Consider the following 24,511-nt stretch of genomic DNA (forward strand, 5'->3'; position numbering starts at 1 on the left):
TATGAGTTTATGAGCGACAACGGTGTTTCCGTGGCAGCGTTTAGGCGCTGCTCTAATAGTTGGTTAATGATGGAACGTTGACTGTACCGAAGGTGCCGAGCCTCATTCGAATTTGAGCGGAAAAACCCGCACAATTCAAAGCACCAGGGTACCCTTGAAGAAAGCATTCAGCGTTCATTAGAAGGGGTCTGATCTACAAGGGCTCTTACTCGCGCTACTTCTTTCTTCCCACCTTGGCACTTTGAGACTTATATATCGCGCTGATAACACTGTGCCCGAACAAATTAATTGCCACTTTTTCTATTTAACTAAACAGTCAGCCCCTGATCTTTCATCATGGTAGTGTGAATGAAGTGTACAAGACAATTCTTAACGACTGAAGCTATAGAAAATGGGTTTCAATCCGATAAGTGAAGTTTGTGAGGCAGAGAACACTGTTTGAGAGCATTGTTCACGCCAGATGATTAGGGCGCCGAACTTCCAAATTTACCGTCGATATCAGACAAGCAGCTAAACGCTAACAACGCTGACGTAACGAACCTGGCTGACGAGGTCGTCCAAGAACAGTTTCCAGAAGGAGGACTCTGGGCATGGCTGGTAGTTCTCGGGTGTTGGCTGGTTCTTTTCTCAGCATCTGGCATCATGAACAGTCTGGGCGTGTTTAGCACCTACATAGGCTCGCACCAGCTGTCAAAGTATGAGGAGGGTACCATCGGGTGGGTGTTTTCTGTCTACACCTTCTTGAGTTTCGCCTGCGGCATTTTTGCCGGGCCCTTGTTCGATAAGTACGGACCCAGGCAGCTCATTTTGACTGGATCGGGGTGTCAAGTCGCCAGCATTATGCTTCTTGGCATTTGTACCGGTAGGTTGTTTTCATAGCAATATTCCTTTCCAGTCTTATACACACTGGCATCATTGGATGTCGTGTATTTCGGCCGCTGACGTTGACAGAATATTGGCATTTTATGCTCACCTTTGGCGTGCTGAACGGCATTGGAACGTCTCCTCTGTTCAGTCCCTCAATTGCTACCGTAGGCCACTGGTTTCACAGGCGTCGTGGCCTAGCGACTGGAATTGCTACGACCGGTGGCGCGTTTGGAGGCATCGCGTTTCCTATGATTCTCAATGCGCTGATTGACTCTGTTGGGTGGTCCTGGGCCGTCCGCTATGTAGGCTTCATCTGCCTCTTTTGTTGCGCTTCGTCCTTGCCACTGGTCAGAGCCAGACTTGCACCTCCTAAAGATGCGAAATGGGGCCCTGATTTCCGGATACTGGCTGATCCGGCCTTTGCTTTGACGACATTGAGCATTTTCCTGCTATTTTTCGCAGGATTCATACCATTGACGTATATACCGGCATACATGTTGAAGGAGGGATTCAACTCTGACATCAGTTTCCAAATACTACCGGTATTCAATGCAGCCAGTGCAGTCGGGCGTGTCATGGCCGGCTGGTGGGGAGATCGCATCGGCGTTTTCAACTCCAATTCGGTTGCCATCGTGGTCAGCGCTACTGCCACATTTGCCATCTGGCTACCTTTCGGATCGAAAACCGCGGGAATCGCGTTATTTGTCGTCATATTCGGTCTGGCAAACGGGAACACCACCAGCATCAGCCCCGTTTGCGTCGGAAAGCTGTGCAAGACTCAGTCCTACGGCCGATACTATGCGACGGCCTACACCATTGCCAGTATCGGGAGCCTGATCGGAATTCCCGTCAGCGGAGAGGTTATAACAGCTTCACGGGGTGATTATTGGGGGATCATCGTCCTAACGGGTGCTCTGTACGCCGTGTCTTTCGTGACTCTGTGGGCAGCAAAGGTTGCACGCGTGGGGCCGGGAATTTGCGTACGGTTTTGATGCGACCATTCTCCCCATGGGCCATCGTGCTGGGTTAGCATCAAGGGTATCGGGAGTTGAGCGATATTCCCCCATTTCTTGCTTGTATCTAGACTTGGCCTTACAGGGATTACGGTTAGCAATCTCATCAACTCCGGATTAGTTCTAAAGACCGGATACCCCGGCATCATGATCATGTCTGGTTTGGGTGAAGGGACAGGGCTCCCGAATCATGTTGCTTATCGGCAAGCCCAAGGGCATCTCAAGCTTCTTCTACCTGCGCACAGAGAACCATATTGACGACGCGTGTCAATCATTCTATTCTTCAAGAGAAAAATAGAATTTCTAATTGAGTGTTCACTCTGATGAAATACATCACTACTGCGACTCACCAATGCGAAGCCGTCAATCTCTGAATTACGATTCAGTCTTACGTTGACCGGTGAACATGGTCTATGACTCGTCCACTGATGATTTGTTCAATTTCAGTAATGATGCAGCTTATCTTTCTTGATTCATGGCAGCTACGAGTGAACCACCTGGACAAGCATCTTGAGGAAAGGCAGTCAGCCCACAGAAAGCGCTCGATATGCACATTGACTGGCTAGACTCTCGCCTGCAATTAATGAGATCTCACTCAATTCCCTCAAGCCAGAGATACTTGAAAGAAACTTGAAAGAATGGTTTCACTTTAATATGATTTCGAGACGGCGTCACCGGCCTGCGGTGGTATCACATGAGCTGCTCATTTGAGGTTCCCCTGTCACATTTGGCGATCGTCGCTCAGGGCGAGCAGAAGCAAGGGACAGATGGTTTCTGCGAATGCTTCATTCATAGCACGCAGAGTAGCGCCGAACAGATTCTTACAAAATATTTAAGAGATACATAGTTTGAGAGAAAAACATTGCTATCTTTGGCACGGTCAACATTTTAAGTTTTCCAAGCGCTGAGCACCAAGATCCCCAGAATTGAAACGACCTGACGGACCAAAACCGCGATCCCAGTACTATTCTGGGACTAGAGAATGACACAATCCAGCCACGAAGAACGGTCCCTGTACCAGGTAACCTCCTCATGCCTTGCGGAACAGATTATCAAGGCCCAGAACAGACTCTCCTGCAAGGTCATTCGCACGCCGACGATTCAACTTCATTGGATGGGAAGCAATGCCCACCGTGTCTGGGCGAAGCTTGAATGTCAACAAGAGACCGGCTCATTCAAATACCGAGGAGCACTCAATGCCCTGCTCATGACAGCCGCGCCCACCATCGTCACCGCGTCAGCTGGTAACCACGCACTGGCTATCTGCCGCGCGGCAAAGGTTGTAGGCAAGACATCAAAGATCATAGTGCCTGTGACCGTCTCAGAGCTCAAAGCAAACCGCATCTTGGCCGAGGCTGACGAGGTCATCTTCTATGGCAACGATCTTGCTGAGGCGACACGAGAGGCCATCCGCATTGAGAAAGCTGCAAACATCTGTGATAGAACGGGTCATCCCGCGATTCAATATATTTCGCCATACGATGACCTCGAGGTGGCGGCCGGTGCCGGTACACTCATCTCCGAGGCTTTCGAGGATGCCGGGCCCTTCGACCAAGTCATCGTGCCGCTCGGCGGCGGCGGCCTCACCGCCGCTGTGGCATCGTGGTGCCGGACCAACGCTCCGTCTACCAAAGTCATCTGCGTCCATCCGAAAATCTTTTGCAGGTCGCTCGAGGACGGAGCGAATCGCGGTATTACGCTCTCCCATATGCTACACCAGCCAACCCAGGCAACACTGTGTGACGGGCTGGCGGTGCAGCTCGTGCGGCCGACGCAATTTGCCGACATACTGGACTCCCTCGTTGATAAGGTCGTCGAGGTGTCAGAGGACTCGGTGCTGATGGGCATCGCATCAGTACTTCGATACCAATCGCTGCTTCTCGAGGGATCATCGGCTGCAGCCATATCCTCCATATCTCATGGCCCGCTGCATGATCTCAAAGGAAGAACTTTGGTTCTCTTAACCGGCGGTAACCTGAGCTCCAACAATATTGCTCGTGCTCTTACAGCCCAGGTTGCGGATCCCATTGCTCGACAGAAGATGGGCCTTCGTAACGTAACGAATCCCGCCGACCGCAATGGTGCTTTGGACGATCTGGCAAGGAAGGCCCCAGTTGAGGCACTTCCGGTCTTGAATGGAAGTGCAGCAGCCTTGAGCAAGAATGGTCTCCATGTCTCACACATGACGCCTGAGATCGCACCCGAAGACTTGATGGATGCCTTGTGTCACGGCCTGCGTGAGCGAGTAGCAACATTTCAAGATCTTGTTCAGCAGAGGAGCCAACTGTCTAGTCAGCTCGGGTTGGATGTCGACCGATACAGCGAGGGCGTTCTGGAGAATATGGTGTCAATCGTGCAACGCATGGTTATCGAGTTCAATGATGCTATCCAGAGGAAAGAGCCTCTGTGGGTTCTAGAGGAGCGTTACCGTACCCTCATCGTCTGCTTTGCCGCGGCGGAGTCCATGGGCGAGCGCGCCTCAGCTTCAAACGACCAAGCGAAGAGGCAGTGGTTTTTCCGGACTACAGCGCAACACCAGTCAGCTTGCAATTACGACCGCTATGGCGTCGACACTCTACGCGACGCTGAGCTTATGTTTCTGCGTAGTACCATGTCCTTGTCATCTCAATCTGTTGGAAACGACAGGCTGTCTGTTACCTTGCTGTTGGCATCCAGCGGCATGGCGGCCTTCCAGATCGTGTGGCAATACGTCATGCACCAGTTGAGACCAGGTGATAGTATCACCCTACCGCCCTACATCTATTTCGAGGCCATGGAGCAAATCGTTTCCATGAACAAGATGATCAATGTCAACTTCGCCCCAGGATTCCACGCTGACCAGATCATCTGTACGGCCGAGGAGACGGGGGCGCGTGTGGTCTTCATAGACCCTGTGGCAAACGTAGTCGGCTTGCCATGCACAGACCTGCGCGCGTTTTTCAAAAGGGTGGCAGGGCGACCTGGGTGGGAAAATCGCATTGTTGTTGTTGACGGGACCATGATTTCCGGCGGCTTGTCTGTGTTCGACTGGGTGTCAAGCAGCGAACGAGGGCCGATGGTGTTGTACCATGAGAGCGCCAGTAAGTACGCCCAGCTCGGCTTGGACATCCAGATGGCCGGTTTCTGCGTGGCACCCTCACGGTTGGACGAGCCTTTGCGGAAAATCAGGCGGGATACAGGAGGCGTACTGTCCCGCCATGGGGTGGCATGCCTGCCGTCTCTGACGCCGAAAATATACGAAGAACGGCTCCAGATGCTGACTCGCAATGCTGAGTCAGTATATTACGGTCTCAAGGAACGCATCTCACATGTAGCCAAGGTCGCATTCCCCGAGTCGTGGCGTGAGCTCGGCTGGCGGCACGGGGGTGCCCTTGTCACGGTAGAGTTCCTCAACGCTGGCCTGAACAACCGGGAGGGTCTGGAGGCATGTATAGACTTGGTGCTGCGGACTTCAACCAAAGTAGGTCTCCCCATCACCAAAGGGGTGAGCTTTGGGTTTTCGACGTCAAGGATCTCAGCCAGCTCTTCGATGGCCGAAAATACGGACCCTTTCCTCCGAATTTCCGTTGGTATCAGCCACGAACATGTGCCGATTTTAACTGCAGTGGTGGCTCAGGAAATTCTCACGTATGTTAATGAGTTTGGTATTGCGAAGGAATGAGATGTTTAAGAAATGGCGCAATGATGTTGTATGATGAGGCTAAGCGATCAAGACATAGGGTTCAATGGAAGCTCTGTGGGGTCCAGACCGAGACCTTTGTACGAAGAAGTAGGTTGCGGCAGCGTATAGAAAGCAAAGTAACGCAGAAAACAAACCTACCGTTACACATCCGTAAATGGCTTGATTCCAAAATGTATGCGATAGCCCGCCCAAATCTTGTCAAGGAAGTTCTCCATTAACAGCCACTTGTAAAGAAAAAGAAGTGCCTAGGCTATTACTCCTACGATGAATCCACTTAGCCAACTTTCAGGAAGATGTGCAGGACGCCAACTCTTCGTGAGGAACGCTGTGTAGACCTGGGATTTTACGACAGGAATGAGCCGAGTTGGATCGGAAAGATGATTCAGCAATCGATGGTTGAGTACTAGGTGCTGCCTTTCTCACCAAGACGCTACATATCCAGTGTTAACAGAAGACTGCTTTACTGTCTATCCTGCTTGTGTCGCTTCGGCTCCGGGATAGATTTGGGAGGCCGGCAGCGACCCCGAGCAGCAGGCAGAGTTGCAATGACACCGTTGTGTCTACGCATATCGCCGGCGTGAAAACCGTAATCGGCACCGCGGGCTATGGGAAATCGATCGCGGTGTCGTCGGTTCAAGGGATCCTGGGCCTCGATCTCGAGAGGGGCATTCTATGCCACAGTATAGAAGCAAGGATCTCGCTCGTTCATCGGGCGTGTTGGTTTACGTAATCACAGGGTGATTTGTTCGATCGAACCGTGGTGACGAAGGGTCAATTACTTTTGTATTGATCTTTGCGTGAAGTAGAAAAGAGAGGTTCTAACCGTAGGTTAGATCGCCGGTCAAATGCTGATATAGAGACCTTTAGATGGCCCCTGCGCTGGCGTTGACTCGAGGTCGAATTGGGCTTCCAATCCGACAGGGCGGCATTGGGCCGTCGTTAAGTTAGGTACCTTCTGACTTGGGTGGATGGGGTTGCTAGCTGGTCTCACCTGACATAACGACGAAGAGGATGATTGTGATGGAAAACGGCTCTGGCAGACTGACGCTTCTACTTCGGGCCATTTTTCCGATGGTGAGGTTGGTGTCGCTGTTAGACGCATCCTTACTGCATAGGGTCTTTTGTAGAGTTCCGCGAGGCCCATTGTCAAACCAACGCTCAACTATGTATATCCTTTGCCATAGCATCTACTGTGAATTTCAGACACTGCTGTATTCTTCACAAGAGAACAGAACAGCCACAAGACGAAAAAAAAAAAAAGAAAAGGGAAAATTGACGCGCACAATGTATGATGATTCTCTAAATGTGCATTACTACCTGCACTTCTCCTACGCCTGGTCAGCGCCGGCGTGCCTGGAATGCTTAGCTTTTGAGTGCCTTGGTGAGTTGAAGCTTGGATTAGCTTAGTGGTAGATCTGATCGCCATAAGGCCGCTCTCGCGTAACATTAAACTTAAGATTTGTCTATTTTTGTCTGGGGTGTGGTCGGTGAGTCTCGGTGAGCCCAGGTGAGACCCACCGAGCGCTGTTTGTCGTCCGCACTTGAATAAATTAACGTGGAGAAGAGACGACATGACGTACGGCGTAGTCCACTAATCCGCAAATCTGAGAGTAATTGCTTGGTCCAACAGTTGAGTGGATCATACCTATTCGTGAATATTCGACTGCTCCAGCCCACGCCGTATCAATGACACATTCTGCATTACACACGTATCCATCGTCAAGTTCCCACAATGACAACACTTTTTTCTTGGATATAATTCACATCGAAATTCCAACTCGCACGGCCCCCAACTTTTCCTCTTTACTCCGCTTTAGAGCCAGACTTTCACATTTCCTCGGAGGATATCTTTTGTCTTTCTTTTAGGCCTTCTCACGTGTCAGTCAGTCTCTTCAAGTTTCAAACCTCGGAAGAAGAGGCCCGTCCATGGACCGTTGCGCGTTCGCCTGGATAAGCTTGTGGATAACATCCAACTGTTGCTTCCTCTCCACGTCGCCCGCATCCCTGCACCACTTCTCAAGCTTACTCTTGTGCTTCTCATACTGCGCCATCGTCGCCATGGCTGTTTCGACGTGACACCGAATCGACATCAACATAAGCCTCCGCGACCAGTCGTGGACTTCCTTGCGGAGCGTCTCGTCCAACACCTGCTGGCCCTGCGCGTAGCGGCAGTCCGCCAGCATGGCGCACGCTTTACCGAAATGCGATTTCGCGTCCTGGATGTCTGCGGTTTTGGGGTTCGACGAGGCCTCTAGCTCTAGAAGGTACGTTTCGGCGTGATGGTAGCATTGCTCTGCCATGTCGCGCACGCCGTTGGCTAGTTCCATTTCGGAGGCAACGAGGACGCAGTAGCCTAGGATGAAGTGGCCAAACTGCATAACCAGCTTCGGGTCGTCCGCGTAAGAGGACCGGACGTGGGTGTATCGCTCCAAGGCCATGTTGAGGATCTTTGGATCCTTTTGTTCGCTTTTTGCTTTTTTGGCGTTAAGTAAGAAAATGAGGTATATCATGACCAGGCTCCATCGGCCGAGGACTTTGAGTACGTTGACTTGGAGCTTGTCGCAAATGCTCTCCATACAGGCTTGGAAATTTGGAAGAGCCTTTGGGAAGACCTTGGCTTGGAGGAGTTGCTGCAGTCTCTGGACCAGTTGAGCAAATTCGTGATTTCTCGGCAGAATGACCATAGCGGCTTCCCCCAGGCAACGTGTTAGCTCCTTAATGACGACGCCGTTGTCTGATACTTGGTTCAACGCGCTGAGGATTCCAATCGGGACCGCAGGGTGAAAGGATCGTAGCATTTCCTTGACATGGTCATTCATTTCGGGCTTTATTTCCACCGACGGATTATTCACAAGACAGCCCCGCAGATGGTTTTCATGCTTGAGCTCTTGCTGCAGCGTTTGGTAAATCGCGAGGTGGTCACTGGTCGGGGTGTAGTCGTCCCATGCAGCCGTTGATGGTCTCCCCGGTACGAGTTTTGAGAGGATAAGCGTGGCCAGTGTCACAATCTCTTTGCAAAGTATGTCAGGATCTGTGTTTATATCCTCATGATCGTGTGCAGTTTGTGATCGGTATGTCGTCGCTGGCGTCGGTGGGAGGGTACCAGAGTGTGGTGTATCGACATATGTCGTAGAGCGTGTGTCAAACCCCGAATGGGAATGATGAGGCGATTGCCCCGGCGGCGTCAATACAAAAGAGAAGGATTTGGACAGTTCGATGGGCGGGGAGGAAGGGCTTGGAGTATCACTGCTGGGGGCCGTGGCGGCCGGCTTCAACTGGGGATCATTGTCTCCAGGGAGCAGCGCCTTGCGTCGTTTGTTCTTCCCGATGCCCCAGGTTTTGAACCGCCCCTTGTACATGCGCTCTCTGGAAATATTTTCTCAGCATACGCGGTATCAAACTAAGTGACCCGGACGGGCTAGACGGCAATCCTTACGTTGCATAGAACCCATGTCTTTTGTGCAGCTCATCTTTAATGTGCTTGAGGGTTTTGGTGGCATATAACTTGGTAATGAGGGGCCTGTGCCTCTCCCATTGCTCGGGCGTCGGCTGTTCAGGCATATCGACAACGGCATTCGAGTCCGGTCCGAAAGGACCAACGGCGATGATAGTCGGCGCGCAGTGGCACCCGTCAATCTGACGAGAACTCGGGAGGCGGGGGGGAAGCGGGGATGGGGAAGCGGTCTGGCGTGAATATACATGTATGCAAACACTTTGCGGCGCAACAGCCATCGGCATTCGGCATAGTCGAACGATTTATGAATTGTGCGACGGGTTTGCGCTGATATTTCTGACGGGGTCTGCCAACGAACTCGCTGCAGGTGAGATTCCGTCATGCCGACCAATCCAAGTAAGACAATTCTACCAGGGGGAGGGGAATGAGATGCATGATAGGTTGACCAGTCACGATAAAGTACCGTGCATATTTGATGGGGTCTGGCATTCTGACTTAAACCAGAATAAGCTCAATATCTTGAAGGTGGGTTCCTGGCGAACCAGTTCGCACTACTGTGCTCACCATCATGTAAGGCAACTTTCGGGCGGAGAGGCGCTTAGAGGGCGGACTATCTCACACTTTTCCGCCGCGACGGTGAGGCAAGAGGTTTTGCACATTTGACGCATGCATGACTTGGTCTGCTGGATTTTGTTTGTCAATGTTATGCAGTGATGAACTGGCAACTTGTGCTGTGCATATCTTATGGTAGGTTAGGTTAGTACCTAGATAGCAGGTAGGATGGTTAGCGAGGGGTTTTCTGGGCCTCGTCACAACGTGCACTTTCGGTGATTCGTGCTCCACCCAAATGGTTGCAAAACTCGTGAAGGACGATGCGCACCTCTGAGAAACATGATTTGAATGAATTTTAAGGTCTTGGTCCTTGACTTTGAATTGATTCTCATTGAAGGGCTTACAGGCACATAAATTGATTCAATGATACCATGAGCAAAAGCCAAGGAGGACACCGTAGCAAACGGAAACCAGCTAGAGTGCAAACATGCCAGTCAAAAGCGGTGGGAAACGTACATGTCACTGATCCCTAACTGGACACAACTAAGAGCTAGACGAATGGCAGGGTTGGTGGTTCAAAGGCATTACCACAAGCAGCGAAAAATCAATGAACCAAATCAGACTTTTCCAAAAGAAAACGAGTGAAAATCGCCATCGATGTCGTAGAGAATAACCCCTTTCCTTTTCATTCAACCATATCAAAAGGGCATTGTGCGGCGCTTGGAACTGGGATGAAATCTTTTTAATGTATTTAGTCAGATTAGTGTGTAAAACTCCTCGCATCGTTGGTAAGGCCAGGAGACCAAAGTTTTGTCTGTTGTCAAATTCACCGCTTCTAATTTCAAGTCAAATCTCGTCTCAGGTTCCAACTACTACTTCATAGAAATAGAAATTGCTTCGAAGTCCCCAGGTAATCTGGGCAATTTGGTAGAGTTTGATGAAGTCTTTATATAAGACTATATCACCAGTACAGAGACTGTTTATTCTTAAGCTTGTAACTCTCTATTCTGTATATTCGTCAATGTTTGAGCACTTTCTGAAACTTGAACGAGAGCTTTCCCCCCTCTTATGAATAATAGGTAGCGTGGCAAAGAAATTATTAACATTCACCTAGCTGAGCTGAACATAAGAGAATTAAAGTAGAGTTAGAAATCCGATATAGGTCATTATACGTTTTAATGAGAGTTTAGTTCCGGTTCGATATATGAAAGCTGACGTATCGCTTGTAGCGATAGATGAATAGATGGGTGTTCTATACCTATTTAACGCAGATGCAGGGACAAAATCATCTTCTCAACTGCTACCACAGCAAGGGCATAACATTTTGATCATATCAAAAAGGTAGAAATGCCAACAGAAGCTTTTCAGGTAAAACGTATACGTGCATTGTACTACATGTTTATTTGACTTCTCAATAGCCACAAGCCTAAGCCCGGCTTACTTCTCATCGAGACTATTTGAAAAGTTAGCATCAGAACTTCATCTAAACCTCCATCGGTTCAACTCACGTGTCTCTAGCTTTCAAACCAATCGCAGCGTCCTGTTGCGAAGCCGGCTCAATCATGATATAATCCTTAATGACGGCCGTACCATCACGCAGAGCATCAACTTGTTCGTCGCTACACGTGCTCAGGTCAAGAACGTAGCAGAAACCCGCATACTGAGGCGGAACGTCGTTCCTGATACTAAACGTGTCCGCGGGCCCCTCGGTAGCATACGTCAAGTTCGTCGCGGTATCGACAAGGCCCGTGGCAATGTCCCTGTTGAAGAGCGCACGATTGAAAATCCGATATGCGGATTCCGGCTGGTACGACGGCACGGCGTGTCCGGCCTGGTAGACCCGGATGAACGACAAGTTGCCGTACTGCCGTACCTGGCCGCCTTCGTAGGTAGCGTTGGTCTGCAGCGGTTGGTAACCCGCCTTGGCAAAGTTCTCCTGGTCCGCCCAGGGAATCGCGAGGGCTACTTTCTCACCGCCGATCCAGTTGCATGCAAAGTCGCGGTCGCCGAACATGAGGGAGACCTTGATGCCGCTGTGGAGGAGATAGGCAATGTCTTCGATCCAGCCGGGGCGGGGGTAATCTCCGATGCTGCGGAAGGCGGATGAGGATGCGCTGGAGCTGCCTGTCCAGTTGAGAGGGACGCCGAGGGCGGATTGGACATGTGGTTGGTTGAGGTAGCCAGCTGTGAAGGGGGGCGGGAAGAGCGTGGGGTCGATTTGCGTCACGTCGTAGTAATCGCGCCCCGAGACATCGAGGTAGGGGTCTCGGACGTTGGCGGTGCAGTATGTTTCCGCGTCTCTGCAGACGTCGTTGACGGTGGCGTTGATGCCGATGTTATCTGGGTCATTCACGGCGGAGATTTGACGACACGCGTCGATTCTGTCGCGACAGCCTCCTTTTGCGTAGTAAGCGTCAAGCATGCCCTGATACACAGTCTCGTTGACCGTTTCTATGCCGTATGTGTTGTTGAACGCCATCTCTGGGTACGAGGGCCACTGCACTTGGCGGTCAATGCAACCGTTGACGATCAAGAGAGTATCCAGATTCAAGATGTACTTTTCGCCGTCCGTACCATTCCAGGTGCCGTTTGCAATCTTCTCGTTCTGTTCCTGGAAGTAGGCTGCAAAGGCGGGGCCGTACCGGCCTCCGTAGGACTGCGTCGCGATGCTGATGCGGTTGTCGTTGGGGTGGTATCCCGGGAACTCCTGGAACCAGACCTGGGAGAAGTGCCATAGGGCAATGCCTGCGTTGCGGCTGCCGAAGCTCGTCGTGTTTCTTCCGCCGCTGGACAGCGTGCCGGTCTGGAAGGTGACGTTTTGTGCCGGGATCGGAGATGAGGCGTTCAGAGTCTGCGTGCCTCCGAGGAGGTTCCTGGTGACGTTTCGCAGCGAGTCGTACGAGAAGCCGACTTGAACGGGTTGGTCGATGTACAGTATGTTGACTGCCTGGTGTGAGGAATAGCTAAAATTCTGTGACTGTCTGTCATACTCACCTTTGTTGTTCCATGACCACTCGCTTGGCCGCGTCGAGTTGGAGTCTGCATTGATGTAGCAGGGCCCATTCTCATTGAATAGACCAGACATTGACGAGCTACCGGGACCGCCGTTCATCCAAATCGAAAGAGGCGCATTCTCTGGATCCTCCTTGGCCTCAAAGAACCAGAAAAAGGTGTTGATCTCGTAATCTTGCTCCTGGCCAACCCCTTCGAGTGTCCCACGTGGCAGCTTGATGTATCCAGCGTAGGACTTTACATCTTTGGCTTCCTCGCACAAACCGGGCTGGAGTCTGGTCAGTTCTTATCACTCAGATTGCTCGAATCAAGCCTTGCCTCCTTGTAGCTGATTTCTATGCCTTCATCAAACTTGGACTTCAAGACAGTAACTCCTTGGGGAGTGGGTGGAAACTGGGCAAGCGAACGATAAGCGAGTGCCGCCACGAGGGCAATCAAATGCAGTTTATTCCTCATTCCGTTAATCTCAGGAAGCTGTTTGATGCACGATATTCAGAGATCACTAGAAAAGAAGCCATATAGCGGAGCTCATCCTACCGCGACATGCGATGGATCTCCCATAAATATATCACCAGATCTTCCCCGCTCCCCAGCACCTTCCTCCTTGGGCGCATTCGATGCAAGTGAAGCATTATCTTCTCAATGCTTGTAAAACTTGCAATGCCAAGATGGTCGTATCGAATCTTCCCGGAAGCCAATTCGGTTGAGCTGGAGAGGGGCAGGGTCTAGGATGCGGGGTTTGATGGGAGCACCGGCGAGGGCCAAGACTGGGATGGAGAAGCAGCGCCATATGGGTTGAAGCGACGTGGTGAATTGGCCAATGAAAGTGATGATGCCATGGCCGATTCCCGCTTCCAATGCACCATTGGTGGCCAAGAGTCCCTATCAGTAATTGTGATTGAGCCGGTAGTCAGGGGTTGATCTACTTAATTCATACTCTGGATCAACTATTACTTGCTTTACCAGGTAGAAAAAGGTCAGAAGCTTCGACCGGAGCTAGTTTTTATCGAAATTAGAGGAACTCCCAACTCAGCCGCAATGGTAATTCAATTCGGGTGAAGGGGAAGGGATATTGACCATAAAACATTTTCCTTTCCTATCGGACAGGGCTGCTGTTTTTAGAAGAAGCTTCGCCATTGTGAATCGTTTTCCTCGTGTTCCGGCATGTTCGGAGTGATCGGGCTTGGAAAAGTACGGCCCGCCGCTAATGTGGATCGCTATCCGAACTCGCCGGGCCGGACCGCGTCAGGTCCGATATCCTGCCGGCAAACGGGCGGAAACGCGGGGTGGAGTCACAGGCGGGACGGAAGGCAGCCGGGAACCGGACTGACGAAACTTGCCGTCTGAGTTGCTGTGCGATGTAAGGTACCTAGGTACCATAGCGCCGCTTATCAGCTAGATTGTCCGCAAAATCCCCCACCAGAAGGAATTGGCTTCCGATGGCGACATTCCCGGGAGGATAACGCGGCCGATTTGCGTTTCAGGGATCCCCGCAAATTTAGAAGAGGTTCGGCATGACGTCTTTCCAGCGCCAGATGGCAAACCATGTGAATACACCTAGCAGCCACTGAGGATTCGAGATTAACCCGTTTCCCCAACGCTGACGTGGAAAGGGGGGGATCGTCTTACAAATGCAACGCGCAACACTAGGGCGGTGATTGGTTCCTGTTGCCGACGCAGCGGGAGTCTTGATCAGTATTACCCGCCTCGTATGACACCTCTGTCTTTTATGCCATTCAAAGTCCCCCTTAGCCGAATGCTTGAGTCAGATGAAGTCAACGTCTGTTGTTCGATGCGGAGTCGATCTCGAATGATAAAAACACATGTAACCCCTCTTCTCATCACTAGATAAGTGCAGACCATCAGTGCCGCAGAGAAATCAGCCCAAAGTTTTAGTCCCAGGAATCATCACAATGGCCGCAGTTGCTGTTCAAGCTCCAGTTCACGCAGGTCCTCCGGGCCAACCGGACATTGGGTACGCCCCCAATCATGACAACTTTGTTGCTAGAACAAAGCGACGCCAGGAGCAGGAAAAGCTGGCAACAACTTTGCCCGCAGGGTTTCCCCAGAAGCTGGAGTCGAAGCTGGTATGGGATGGCAAAACCTTGGCCGAGCACTATGACTGGAACTACGTCTTGACGGACGCGGACAAGAAGGAGGTCGATGATGCGCTTCAGCACTTCAAGTGTACGTGAATCTGTCAACCATTCTTTCCTAGTACCTCATTCTCGCCAGATCTCGAAACTCACCTTAAGCGCAGCATTGAACAAGCCGCTTGGAGAGATCAATCAAGAAACTTTCCCCCTACCCCACCTCCACAAGACCCTCCGCGAGATCTCGGACGAGATCCACAACGGCCACGGCATCAAGGTCGTACGCGGCGTCCCGGTCACCAAATACACTCGCGAAGAAAACGTCATCATCTACGCGGGCATCTCATCCCACGTCGCGCCCATCCGCGGCAGACAAGACAACCAGTTTCAGGGTCAACCCGCCGATGTCGTACTGGCACACATCAAAGACCTCACCAAGGTCGTGGACCCGCACAAGATTGGGGCGCCGGCCTACACGACTGACAAGCAGGTTTTCCACACGGACTCGGGCGACGTGATTGCGCTCTTCGCACTCGGCGAGGCTGCCGAAGGCGGTCAGAGTTACCTGTCGAGCAGTTGGCACGTGTATAATGAGCTGGCAAGGACGAGGCCAGATTTGATCCGTACCCTAGCCGAGTCTTGGAATGCCGACGAGTAAGCCCCTTTCCCTCGGTAAACCTTTCAAGATTTTGCTTCTCATTTCCGTCACAGGTTCGGGAAAGATGGTCGATCATACAGTACCCGGCCCCTGCTGCATCACCAGCCAGCAGCCGACGGCAACCCTGAGCGCCTCATCATCCAATACGCTCGGCGCGTCTTCACCGGCTACTGGGGCCTGCCGCGGTCCTCCGATATCCCCCCCATCACAGAGGCGCAGGCCGAGGCCCTCGACGCACTGCACTTTCTCGCCGAGAAGTACGCCGCCCACCTGGATTTCCATCGCGGTGACATTCAGTACGCCAACAACTTGAGCATCTTCCACGCCCGTGGGGGCTTTGTGGATTCAGACGAGAAGCAGTAAGTTGCGCATTTGACGTTGATGGCTATATGTATGCCCTCGTTCATAAGCTGACGGAAACAAGGCGACATTTAATCCGGCTGTGGCTTCGGGATCCCGAGCATGCGTGGAAGACGCCGGATGCGTTGCGGGAGCGGTGGGATCGTGTGTATTCGGGTGTTACTCCGGAGAAGTCTGTGTTTCCCCTGGAACCTCAAATTCGTAGTGCTAGCCGAGGAGAGTTCAAGCCTGATGAGAAGGGGAGCTCAGCTTCGTGATGCAAACTTTGAAGCTGGGATGCTTTTAGTTGTCAGCGTAACACCTTGAGTAAGTACTTATGTATCAGTGAAACTTTAAACGAGATGAAAATACGATGAGAATTTTGGTATGCTTCCTTAGGTACTATAGTGAGGACGCATTTCGCAACTATCGCAGTCCTGTCTTGAGTTGGCATGAGAATGAGCACCAAGTACTGTTCCACCGCTTCATGAAGACAGCCGATGAGAGTGACAAAAGCATGATGTGATATAAGCGGGACCAGACATCAGGGGGAGATTTATAGTATCTCATTGCCCGAGTTTCATCCAATCTGTGTACATCTTTAAAGGTACCAGACCTTCACGGTTCAACCCCTCAAGTCTAAGTTTCTCACTCATTTAGTCAAATTACCTACCGTCAGGCGTCACTTCACACTGTGTTAATGAGACTAGGCCGATTATGTAATCCTCATACATCGGTTCAGAGCCATGATAATCTTACTACTCCAAGCATCTGAGCCTTTACTTAGTTCACATCAACCTGCTTGCTCGGGCTGCAACAAAAAGAAGGCATTCATCGGGGTTGTATTCCCAATCCCTCATGCTTAGCGGGCTGATTCAGGCCCCAAATCATGTCAGCCCGCTTATCGCAGCGCCAATCTCTCGCATGTCGCGGTGAGTTCAATGTTCTCAACCCCTGCACATCCAGCAGAATGAAGCCCCTGCACTCGACCTGACACGGTGCCATCCATCACAGAGTGTACAAGAAAGAAGAGAAAGTGCAACAAAGAGATCCCCTGCGCGAGATGCAGTCGTCTTGGGATCCATTGCGAGCGCGAAGTCGTTCAGCTAAGGCGCAATGCTGTTCGTCATAGCGCCGAGATTGGGTTTCTAGAAGCTCTACACAACACGCTGCAAAGCACCGACCCCGCTTCGGTGAGGAGGGCGGCCGATCTGGTGGCAGCGAGACTGGATACTCTACGATCTGGATCGGCGCCAGCGGCTGAAAATGCCTTGATAAATCCCGTCGAGTCTGGGAGCGGACGAGAAGATGACTCGGGGCAAGATGACGTGAGAGCTTCACATTCCAAAGCCCGTAGCTCACTCACTGTCACCGCATTGGAGCATATGGCCTGGGGACGAAGCTATGGGAACTGTTACCCACATCTACACTGTGACTGTCATCAAAGAAGGAATATTCCCAGCACATCGCCAGCAACAGGCCTATCGCCGTCTCTCCGGTTGCCGAGTTACCCTGTTCCCTCCCTGGCCCTTCTACCCGAGAGAAGCGCAGCCGAGATTCTCGTCTCATTTCACTTGGAACACATGGCATGGCATCACAACTCCTTACACTGCCCAACCTTTCTGCAGCAGTGCACCGATTTCTGGGATACAGGCCTGTACGATCAACCCCAGTGGCTTGCGCTGTATAGTGCGGTGCTCTCATCGTCGCTGCTGAGTTGGCAGAACAGCTGGAAGCATCGTGACGCCTATCCACTCACCTTGCCTAGGTGTTCGCCGCAAGACTTGTTCAATTACATGGTCGATACCCTCTACCAGGCTCATTTTCTTCAAAACGTCTCAATATACTCGATACAGGCTATCGTCATTTCAACCGAGGTAGCTCACAATCTTGGCCTCAGCCAACTCAACGCCACCCTCTTCAGCGCCGCAATCCGTATGGCCGAGTGTTTGGGATTGCACAAGATTACAAAATCCGGTCTTAACTTGATGACTCCCGATGATGTCTGGCAGGACACATTACAAAGAGAAGTCGGCCGCAGAGTCTGGCTTCAGATGGTTATCCAAGACCACTTTGCGATACCTTTCACCGACTCGTACGGCATCAACCCTTCTCACTACTCGACGTCCCTCCCCAGAAACGCCAACGACGCAGACCTGATAGATGCCCCAGAAGCAACTCTGACAGTAAGCACGTACACTCGCGTCTTGGGTGGCATCGCGCAGCTGATGCCGGAGCTCGCGGACGGCATGGGGCCCCTGAGGGCTCAGAAGCCGGCACGGGAGCAATATGCCCACGTACTCCGGATGGACCAGAAGATGCGACAACAGGTGCAATCAATACCCCGATTTCTTCTTCAGAAAGATGAGTTTCTCGAGAGCCAGTGCGCGTGGCTCGGGGTTGCGCGACAGAGTCTCGCCATCACCGCAGCCGAAAAGGTTCAGCCCTCCATCGAAACCCAATGTATTTGATTACAACGCTGATCAATGTGACCACCAGATCGTCATGATTCACAGACCATTTCTCTTTCTCTCCTTCCAATCAGACTCATACGTACACACGCGCCGCACCTGCGTCGCAGCAGCAGTAACCATTCTCCGCGAGCACAAAAGCATTGTAGAATCAGGCGAGGTCTCCCTCTGGACGCACGTCGCATTCAGCATCACCGCCGCCATCATCCTCTCCTTTGAGGTCATATGCGACCAGAGCAAAGAGCGCGACGACCGACAGGGCGGCTATCTCGACGCCATCCGCAACGCGCGCGAGCACCTCCTGGGCCGGACGACGAACGACATATTCGCGCACCGCGGTGTGGTGCTGATTGATGCCATCTTTTCCGACGTGGGGGGCATGGAGTCGTTTTCGGATCGGACGCTCGCCGCCAGACCCGGCGCTATCAATTTTGAGGAGATTGCGGCTAGGTTCAAGACGGACTGGTTTATACTTGATTCTACGGCCGGTCTTGGGCAGTTTGATGTTCCCGAGGATCATTTCGCCTTGTCTGTGAATCCTTCTGAGGATTTTGATGATTGGTTCCAGCAAATATTTCACTCAGCCATAGTTGAATGAACTACCATTCTCATTCAAGCGCAATTGTGAATTGAACTTTTTGTCTTTTTGGAATTCCCTAAAACACTATCATTTCATCACTCACGCCGCCTTGGCAAACCCAGTCTCAACAACCCCAGGCTGCTCCCTAAACGGCTGCGGCGCCGTGCCGCTGGTCATGGTGCACTGCCACATCAGCCTCTTCTTCTCCTCATCCTCCTTGTACTGAGACAGTTGTCCCGTGATACTGTGCATGACTCCGCGGTTGTGGAAAATCACAACGTCGCCCTCCTCCCACCGGTGCGCGTAAATGTTCTCCGCCGCCCAGATTCTCTTCTGGAAGCCGTAGACAATCTCCCGAACCTTGGCCACGTCGTCTACGACGGTGACTTGACCCGTCGCCGGATCCCGTGTCGTCAATTTGAATACGCAGCAGCCGTGGACCTGAAGGAAGGGCCGGTCTGGGTTGAGGGGGTTGCGCCACACCATCTAAGCTCTTGTTAGGACAATTGGGAGACAGTTGGGATGGTTCAGATGGCTTACAGGATGTTCAGCGACGTTCTCCCAAGACCACTCGGAGAGCTGCTCGATGGGCACCTCTTTTCCCACCGTGGGGATTGACAGGCCGTCTTCCGTCGCCTTGCACTGTCTGATGTACTCGTACGCTTGAGGTGCATACGTCACAGTCGTGTTCAGAGCAAACTCTTGCTCCGCCGGAGTAAGCAACTGGAAGGCCCGCGCACCAGAGAAAACTTTGAAACAAGTCAGTCATACGTCTCTAGAGTCAGAAGATGAAGATCATGACTCACAGGCGGTTGAACCAGCAGCGATGCTCTTTTCTTTGCCGTCCGGGAACTTGAGCTTCTGATCAGGCAGGTTCGGTACCTTGACGGCGTGGAGAATCGTGACTTGGCCAGGCAGGCGCTGGTAGAAGGGAGTATCCATGTGCCACCGGTACGGACGTGTGTACCCATCGCTCAGCTCCTGCTCGGATAGCGGCTTCTCGTGGAATAAGGTGTGATCCTGATCATATCTGTTAGTTTGGGTTCTCAACTCTGTTTGAACACAATCCCTTACCAGATGAATAACCTCCAAGTCTTCAACCCCCTCGTAATTCTTAAACTTTCCACTCCCAATGATACCAACCTGCGGCGCTCTAGGAATTCTTCCCGCCTTGTACGCCGAGAGAATATTCCTAGGATCGCTGACGGCCTTTTCACCGGCCGAGTGGACGTCCGTCGCAGTCGGGTCAAAGATCTTGGTCAGCTTGGGCAGGGTCTCGGGCGCGATACCCTTCTGGTTCTTTATGACGACGACCTGGTTCTCGAACAGGGCTCTTCTGAATGTGGCAATATCTTCTTCTGACAAGGCGTCCGTGTCCAGGACCTTCATTGATGATGGCAGGTGGACTTCGGCGCCGATCAAGGAAGACTCGCGAAGTGAGCTGGGGAGCTCTTCAAAGGAGAGTCCCTTGGTTGGAGATTGGAAGCTGCTCATAGTGAATGTGTAATGATTACAATGGCAATGATGCTAATGAGTAAAGTTGACTGTAGTCTTGGGTTGATGAGCCTCGTATGAAGTCGGGTGTCTGCATGAACTTATAGCCAACTATTCTCGCCCTGATACAGACGAGTGAAGTCTCGCTTTCAGTGTTCGGAGCGGATGAGTTAGGCATTCTCTTCCGCACCACCAGTTTGCCTTTCTCCTCTCATGCAGTACGCAGTGACGCGTAGTAATCGGAATGTCGCAATTCTTGATTGGCCAGATTTTGGGAAGCACGCGGGTGAGCCATCCATCTCACCCGCACCGCATATAAGTGGTCCAAACACTGTTCCCAGGGATTATCTCCGGGGCGCACAGAGAAGCGGGCCAGAGCGTTCAGCTCGCCCGCACTTACAAGAGAGATGCCAGTCACTGAATGAATGTCATGGTCTGTATATATAGAGAGCAATGGGGCCCAAGTGTCTTTGTTGGAAGTGATATCCATCCTCTTAATTACGAATCACAGGTCTCTTATTTACTTTCATCATGGCAGCCGTCGAGGTCCAGATCTCGGCTCTCCCAAAGCCGTTTGAGCAATCCGCAGTCGATTTCGGCGCTGAGCTTTCCGGCATCGATCTCGAACACATCAACGGTACGCTAGTGTGGCCAAGATCCATATCCCTGATTGATGCTAATCACGAGTGTAGATGAAAGCTTCAAAGTCATCCGAGAAGCCCTCTACAACAACAATGTCGTCCTGATCAAAGGCCAGCACAACCTCTCGCCAAAAGCCCAATACGAACTTACCCGCCTCTTCGACCCTGAAGCAAGCACCTACAGTCACGGATCCCGCATCGACAAGCGCAGCGTCCTTCACAAGGACCTCACGACCCTGCCGTCCCAGCCCCAGGTGCAGGTCATCGGCCACGGCGCCGTCGCCGAGTTTGAAGGGCTGACGGACCTGAAACTCACCCACCCGCACCACAAGACCTTCCACAAGCACCCCATACCAGAGGCCGAGGACTATGATTACACTCACTTTTACCGGTGGCACATTGACTCGGCCATGTATAATCTGGATCCGCCGCTCGTCACGTCGCTTTTCGCGTGCAAGGTGCCCAAGGGACGGCGGCAGATTTGTCGGTACGACGACGGGACCGGGGACGAGCTCGAGGTTCCCCTCGGCACAACAGCTTTCATCAGCGGCTATCGCATGTTTGATATACTATCCGACGAAGACAAGGAGTTTGTCAAGACCAGTTTCGTAGAGTATGGTCCGCACCCTTACATCTGGATGAGCAAGGCCAAGGCGAGATCAAACGGGCTCGGTCTCATCTCGGAAGGCCTCGAGTTGCCCGAAGACCAGCTTCCGGAAATCGAACAGGACAAGATCAGAAAGTACCCCATGGCGTGGAAGAACCCGGTGACGGGAAAGTTCGCCATGATGGTGTACCCGACGCCGGCCCGCAGGATCCACCTCAAGGACGGGACGGTGATGGAGGACTTGAAAGAGGTCAGGGAGTTGATCTACAGGCTGCAGAGACCAGCCATCAGCCCCGAGTACGTGTACCCGCACGACTGGGAAGAAGGCGATCTTGTTCTCTTCAACAACCACGGCGTTATGCATTCCATTGTTGGAGCGTTTGCAGAGAACGAGGTCCGATTATTTAGGCAGTGCAATATGGCGGCTAGTAGACCACCTCAGGGTCCAGAATTCTAGGGAAATATATAAACCTATCTTGGGGCTATCTGTTCCCCTTCGTCGAAAATCGTCACTATTCTTGCTGATTCGATGACGACATAACCTTGATATTAACACATGAAACGTCAATATGTCTATAAGGTATGTAGTGACATTATTCTTTCACCCTTTGCAAAGGAATGACGCTCCTTACGACACACCTTCTAGCAAATCTTTGAGTAGACCCTGGATGGGCTTAAGGCCTATTCTACCTCAATCGGTCGTCGTTCGTCTTGACCATTCCGAAGAGGAAGCCTTGGCTTTCTAATTAGGCAGGGCTTTCAACTCCCCGCGAGTGTGAACGTAACACCATCCATTAAACAATATCAGCACTTTCAGGAATCCGCGTCATGAGTTCGGACTTGGACAGAAACTTGCGTTCCATTAAACAGGACGAAGCTACCAGCCAAGATTATAAACTTTCATTCCCTTTGCCTTAATCATAGATATCTGAAGCTGGTCATCGATACTTGTTCTCCGCATTATGCAACCGTCTTCGCAAACATGCTTCTATTGATGTACCTCCGAGAACTAGCCAAGCGCTCTCAGGCTAATCCTACCTCGCCGGTGCTTCTTCTCACTCTTAATGAAACCTCCATTTCTTTTTCCGGCTCCATTCGATTTTTTTCATTCATATATTCGAGATGTTTGTCAATTACGAGAACCAAATGTTTCTATTTGACTGCTTGACTGATGTAGTGGGCTTTGATAAAGCTTCAGGGCAGCTTTCAACTCAGAACACCGCCTGTGCTCCGACAGTATTAATGGCATGCCCAAATGGAGTCCACCAATACATGGTTTTGCTTACTCACTATTCCAATCGTGATCGCGTCAACAAGTGTCTTCTTTTCCAGCTACCTCATCCCACTGACCGCACTCGCCACTGACATCATGGCAGTATGCTGCTTTCAACTCAGAATATCCAATTGTCCGGCAACTCCTGCATGGGAACGTGAATGGGGCCATTGACAAACTCATCCGCCCGCTGCGGCGCATGTCGGTGCTCGGGCGCACGAATTTGAATCCTATGCTCCTCTCGCCTAAGCACCCTTTGCCATGACCTTAGAGTGAGAAACAATAGGAATATGATTGGCGACAGTTGGAAAAGCCGCAGCATCAGCCAAGGAATTTCTCCCACGACCCATCGCCCTGCTTTAAAGAAGAAGGCCACTTCGAGGATAAGCGGTAAGAGGAAGAGTTCCCAGAGGCCCACCACCCCTAATTCCCTTCTCAAGAATGCATAAAGCACTGTATTTGCGAAACGAGCGAGCCCTGCGTGTAGAATGATGACTGCCAAGGGTATGACGAAGAGTAGTGGCGGGCTCAAGAGATCGTGTGCTGTGCAGGTGGTGTAAATAACTCTATAAAGTTTGACATATGTGTCGATGGTTGCGAAGATGTAAATGGCTTGAAATAAGGTTCTCAGCGGTCGAAAAGGAGGCATTGTTGTGTGTGTATGTGTGTCCGTATGGTGATGGTAAGCCGTTGCTGAAGACGAGCTGATAACTTCCTGCCGTGATTTCGGCCTTTCGGGTTTTATATAAATGGCTTTTCTAAAAAGCTCTGTGTTAATCATGTTAGTTGTGCTTTGACGACCGGACAAGTGTTTTGTTACTTTGATTGCGGTGATAAAGAATTGTCTTTGAACAGTTCGCTTCCCCGAACAGCATGCAAAGAGCACGCAAAGGAGGCGAATTAACAAGGTTTCAACTTGTACTGCTGTCTTAGGAAATTTAGTTTAAGATGTCTGAAGCCCTCTATATCTGAAGACAAAATACAAAGCCTTTCAAACACACCGGGACGGCCGTTGTGTTGTTCCCGGATGTGTCCATTGCCATAATATCTATTGTACGTAGTGGTCAAGTTTACATATAGTACCAGCAGACTAAATAAAGGAAGCAGATGCCAGGCACCGAGTCCCGCCGCCTTGAAGGCGGTATGAGAAGCGCGAGAAAGGTGAGCAGGCTGAGTTGGTATAGGACTCCAGCTCACAGACTAGGGCATGTTATGTCTATTACTAGGCAGATGTTAACAGACACCATTTGGACCGCGTCCGCGAGATTGGTGGCCTGCATTTACATCAGCCTGCTCCAGACCGCCCGCCCTCTCTCTTCTCATCCTTCAATCCATGCTTCTTTCTGATAGTTAGGTAATGTATCAAAAACGTTTACTTGTAGTTGGTGCAACCGCTATTGATAGTGTTATTTAACTTTGGTAGCCTCAGTCTTGGCGTATTAATTTGATCGATCAATCCAGTAAAGGAGTTTTTCTCGAAACATTTCTAATGTGACACTTCGATCTTCTTCAACTTGAGTAGATCGTATGAGGCGTTCTGCAAGTTCTCAGCCGGATGTGTATCCCCAACGAACTACAACATTGAATATATCTGCTGTACTATTGATGGCTACCCTCACTTGAGCCCCCAAGCTGTCTGCCGCAGACATGTCTTGGATCAAAGGCTTGGTAAACGTAGCGCCGGATATCCCAGTGAAATTCAGCATTTCACCCATAAACCAAATCCCAACGGTCTACTCTACAATGCAGCACATGCAGCAGTTATCACCACCTAG

General features: G+C 51.3%; 8 protein-coding genes across 8 annotated transcripts; 5 read left to right on the plus strand and 3 right to left on the minus strand.

Annotated features, from left to right (window-relative positions):
* Positions 1-642: 642 nt before the first annotated feature.
* Positions 643-1,859, plus strand: CORC01_05375 (uncharacterized protein; the record flags this gene model as incomplete). Its single annotated transcript, XM_022617018.1, has 2 exons — positions 643-862; positions 952-1,859. 2 exons carry the CDS (start codon positions 643-645, stop codon positions 1,857-1,859), a joined length of 1,128 nt encoding a protein of 375 aa, XP_022476483.1.
* Positions 1,860-2,862: 1,003 nt separating this feature from the next.
* On the plus strand, positions 2,863-5,541 carry CORC01_05376 (pyridoxal-5'-phosphate-dependent protein beta subunit; the record flags this gene model as incomplete). The annotated part of the gene is made up of 1 exon (XM_022617019.1): positions 2,863-5,541. One exon carries the CDS (start codon positions 2,863-2,865, stop codon positions 5,539-5,541), a length of 2,679 nt encoding a protein of 892 aa, XP_022476484.1.
* Positions 5,542-7,454: 1,913 nt separating this feature from the next.
* CORC01_05377 (uncharacterized protein) lies at positions 7,455-9,123 on the minus strand (the record flags this gene model as incomplete). Its single annotated transcript, XM_022617020.1, has 2 exons — positions 7,455-8,928; positions 8,999-9,123. The coding sequence occupies 2 exons, from the start codon at positions 9,121-9,123 to the stop codon at positions 7,455-7,457; spliced, it is 1,599 nt and encodes a 532-aa protein (XP_022476485.1).
* A 1,882-nt stretch (positions 9,124-11,005) lies between these two features.
* On the minus strand, positions 11,006-13,125 carry CORC01_05378 (serine carboxypeptidase; the record flags this gene model as incomplete). Its single annotated transcript, XM_022617021.1, has 4 exons — positions 11,006-11,021; positions 11,077-12,478; positions 12,563-12,855; positions 13,118-13,125. 4 exons carry the CDS (start codon positions 13,123-13,125, stop codon positions 11,006-11,008), a joined length of 1,719 nt encoding a protein of 572 aa, XP_022476486.1.
* A 1,368-nt stretch (positions 13,126-14,493) lies between these two features.
* On the plus strand, positions 14,494-15,948 carry CORC01_05379 (TfdA family Taurine catabolism dioxygenase TauD; the record flags this gene model as incomplete). The annotated part of the gene is made up of 4 exons (XM_022617022.1): positions 14,494-14,767; positions 14,841-15,327; positions 15,385-15,690; positions 15,756-15,948. The coding sequence occupies 4 exons, from the start codon at positions 14,494-14,496 to the stop codon at positions 15,946-15,948; spliced, it is 1,260 nt and encodes a 419-aa protein (XP_022476487.1).
* A 580-nt stretch (positions 15,949-16,528) lies between these two features.
* Positions 16,529-18,739, plus strand: CORC01_05380 (uncharacterized protein; the record flags this gene model as incomplete). The annotated part of the gene is made up of 4 exons (XM_022617023.1): positions 16,529-16,602; positions 16,803-16,998; positions 17,302-18,108; positions 18,170-18,739. The coding sequence occupies 4 exons, from the start codon at positions 16,529-16,531 to the stop codon at positions 18,737-18,739; spliced, it is 1,647 nt and encodes a 548-aa protein (XP_022476488.1).
* An 81-nt stretch (positions 18,740-18,820) lies between these two features.
* Positions 18,821-20,215, minus strand: CORC01_05381 (TfdA family Taurine catabolism dioxygenase TauD; the record flags this gene model as incomplete). The annotated part of the gene is made up of 4 exons (XM_022617024.1): positions 18,821-19,207; positions 19,262-19,470; positions 19,528-19,741; positions 19,796-20,215. The coding sequence occupies 4 exons, from the start codon at positions 20,213-20,215 to the stop codon at positions 18,821-18,823; spliced, it is 1,230 nt and encodes a 409-aa protein (XP_022476489.1).
* Positions 20,216-20,746: 531 nt separating this feature from the next.
* On the plus strand, positions 20,747-21,920 carry CORC01_05382 (TfdA family Taurine catabolism dioxygenase TauD; the record flags this gene model as incomplete). The annotated part of the gene is made up of 2 exons (XM_022617025.1): positions 20,747-20,852; positions 20,908-21,920. The coding sequence occupies 2 exons, from the start codon at positions 20,747-20,749 to the stop codon at positions 21,918-21,920; spliced, it is 1,119 nt and encodes a 372-aa protein (XP_022476490.1).
* Between the last annotated feature and the right edge of the window lie 2,591 nt (positions 21,921-24,511).

Source organism: Colletotrichum orchidophilum, assembly GCF_001831195.1.
Source record: "Colletotrichum orchidophilum strain IMI 309357 chromosome Unknown Scaffold_37.1, whole genome shotgun sequence".
Classification (NCBI taxonomy): domain Eukaryota; kingdom Fungi; phylum Ascomycota; class Sordariomycetes; order Glomerellales; family Glomerellaceae; genus Colletotrichum; species Colletotrichum orchidophilum.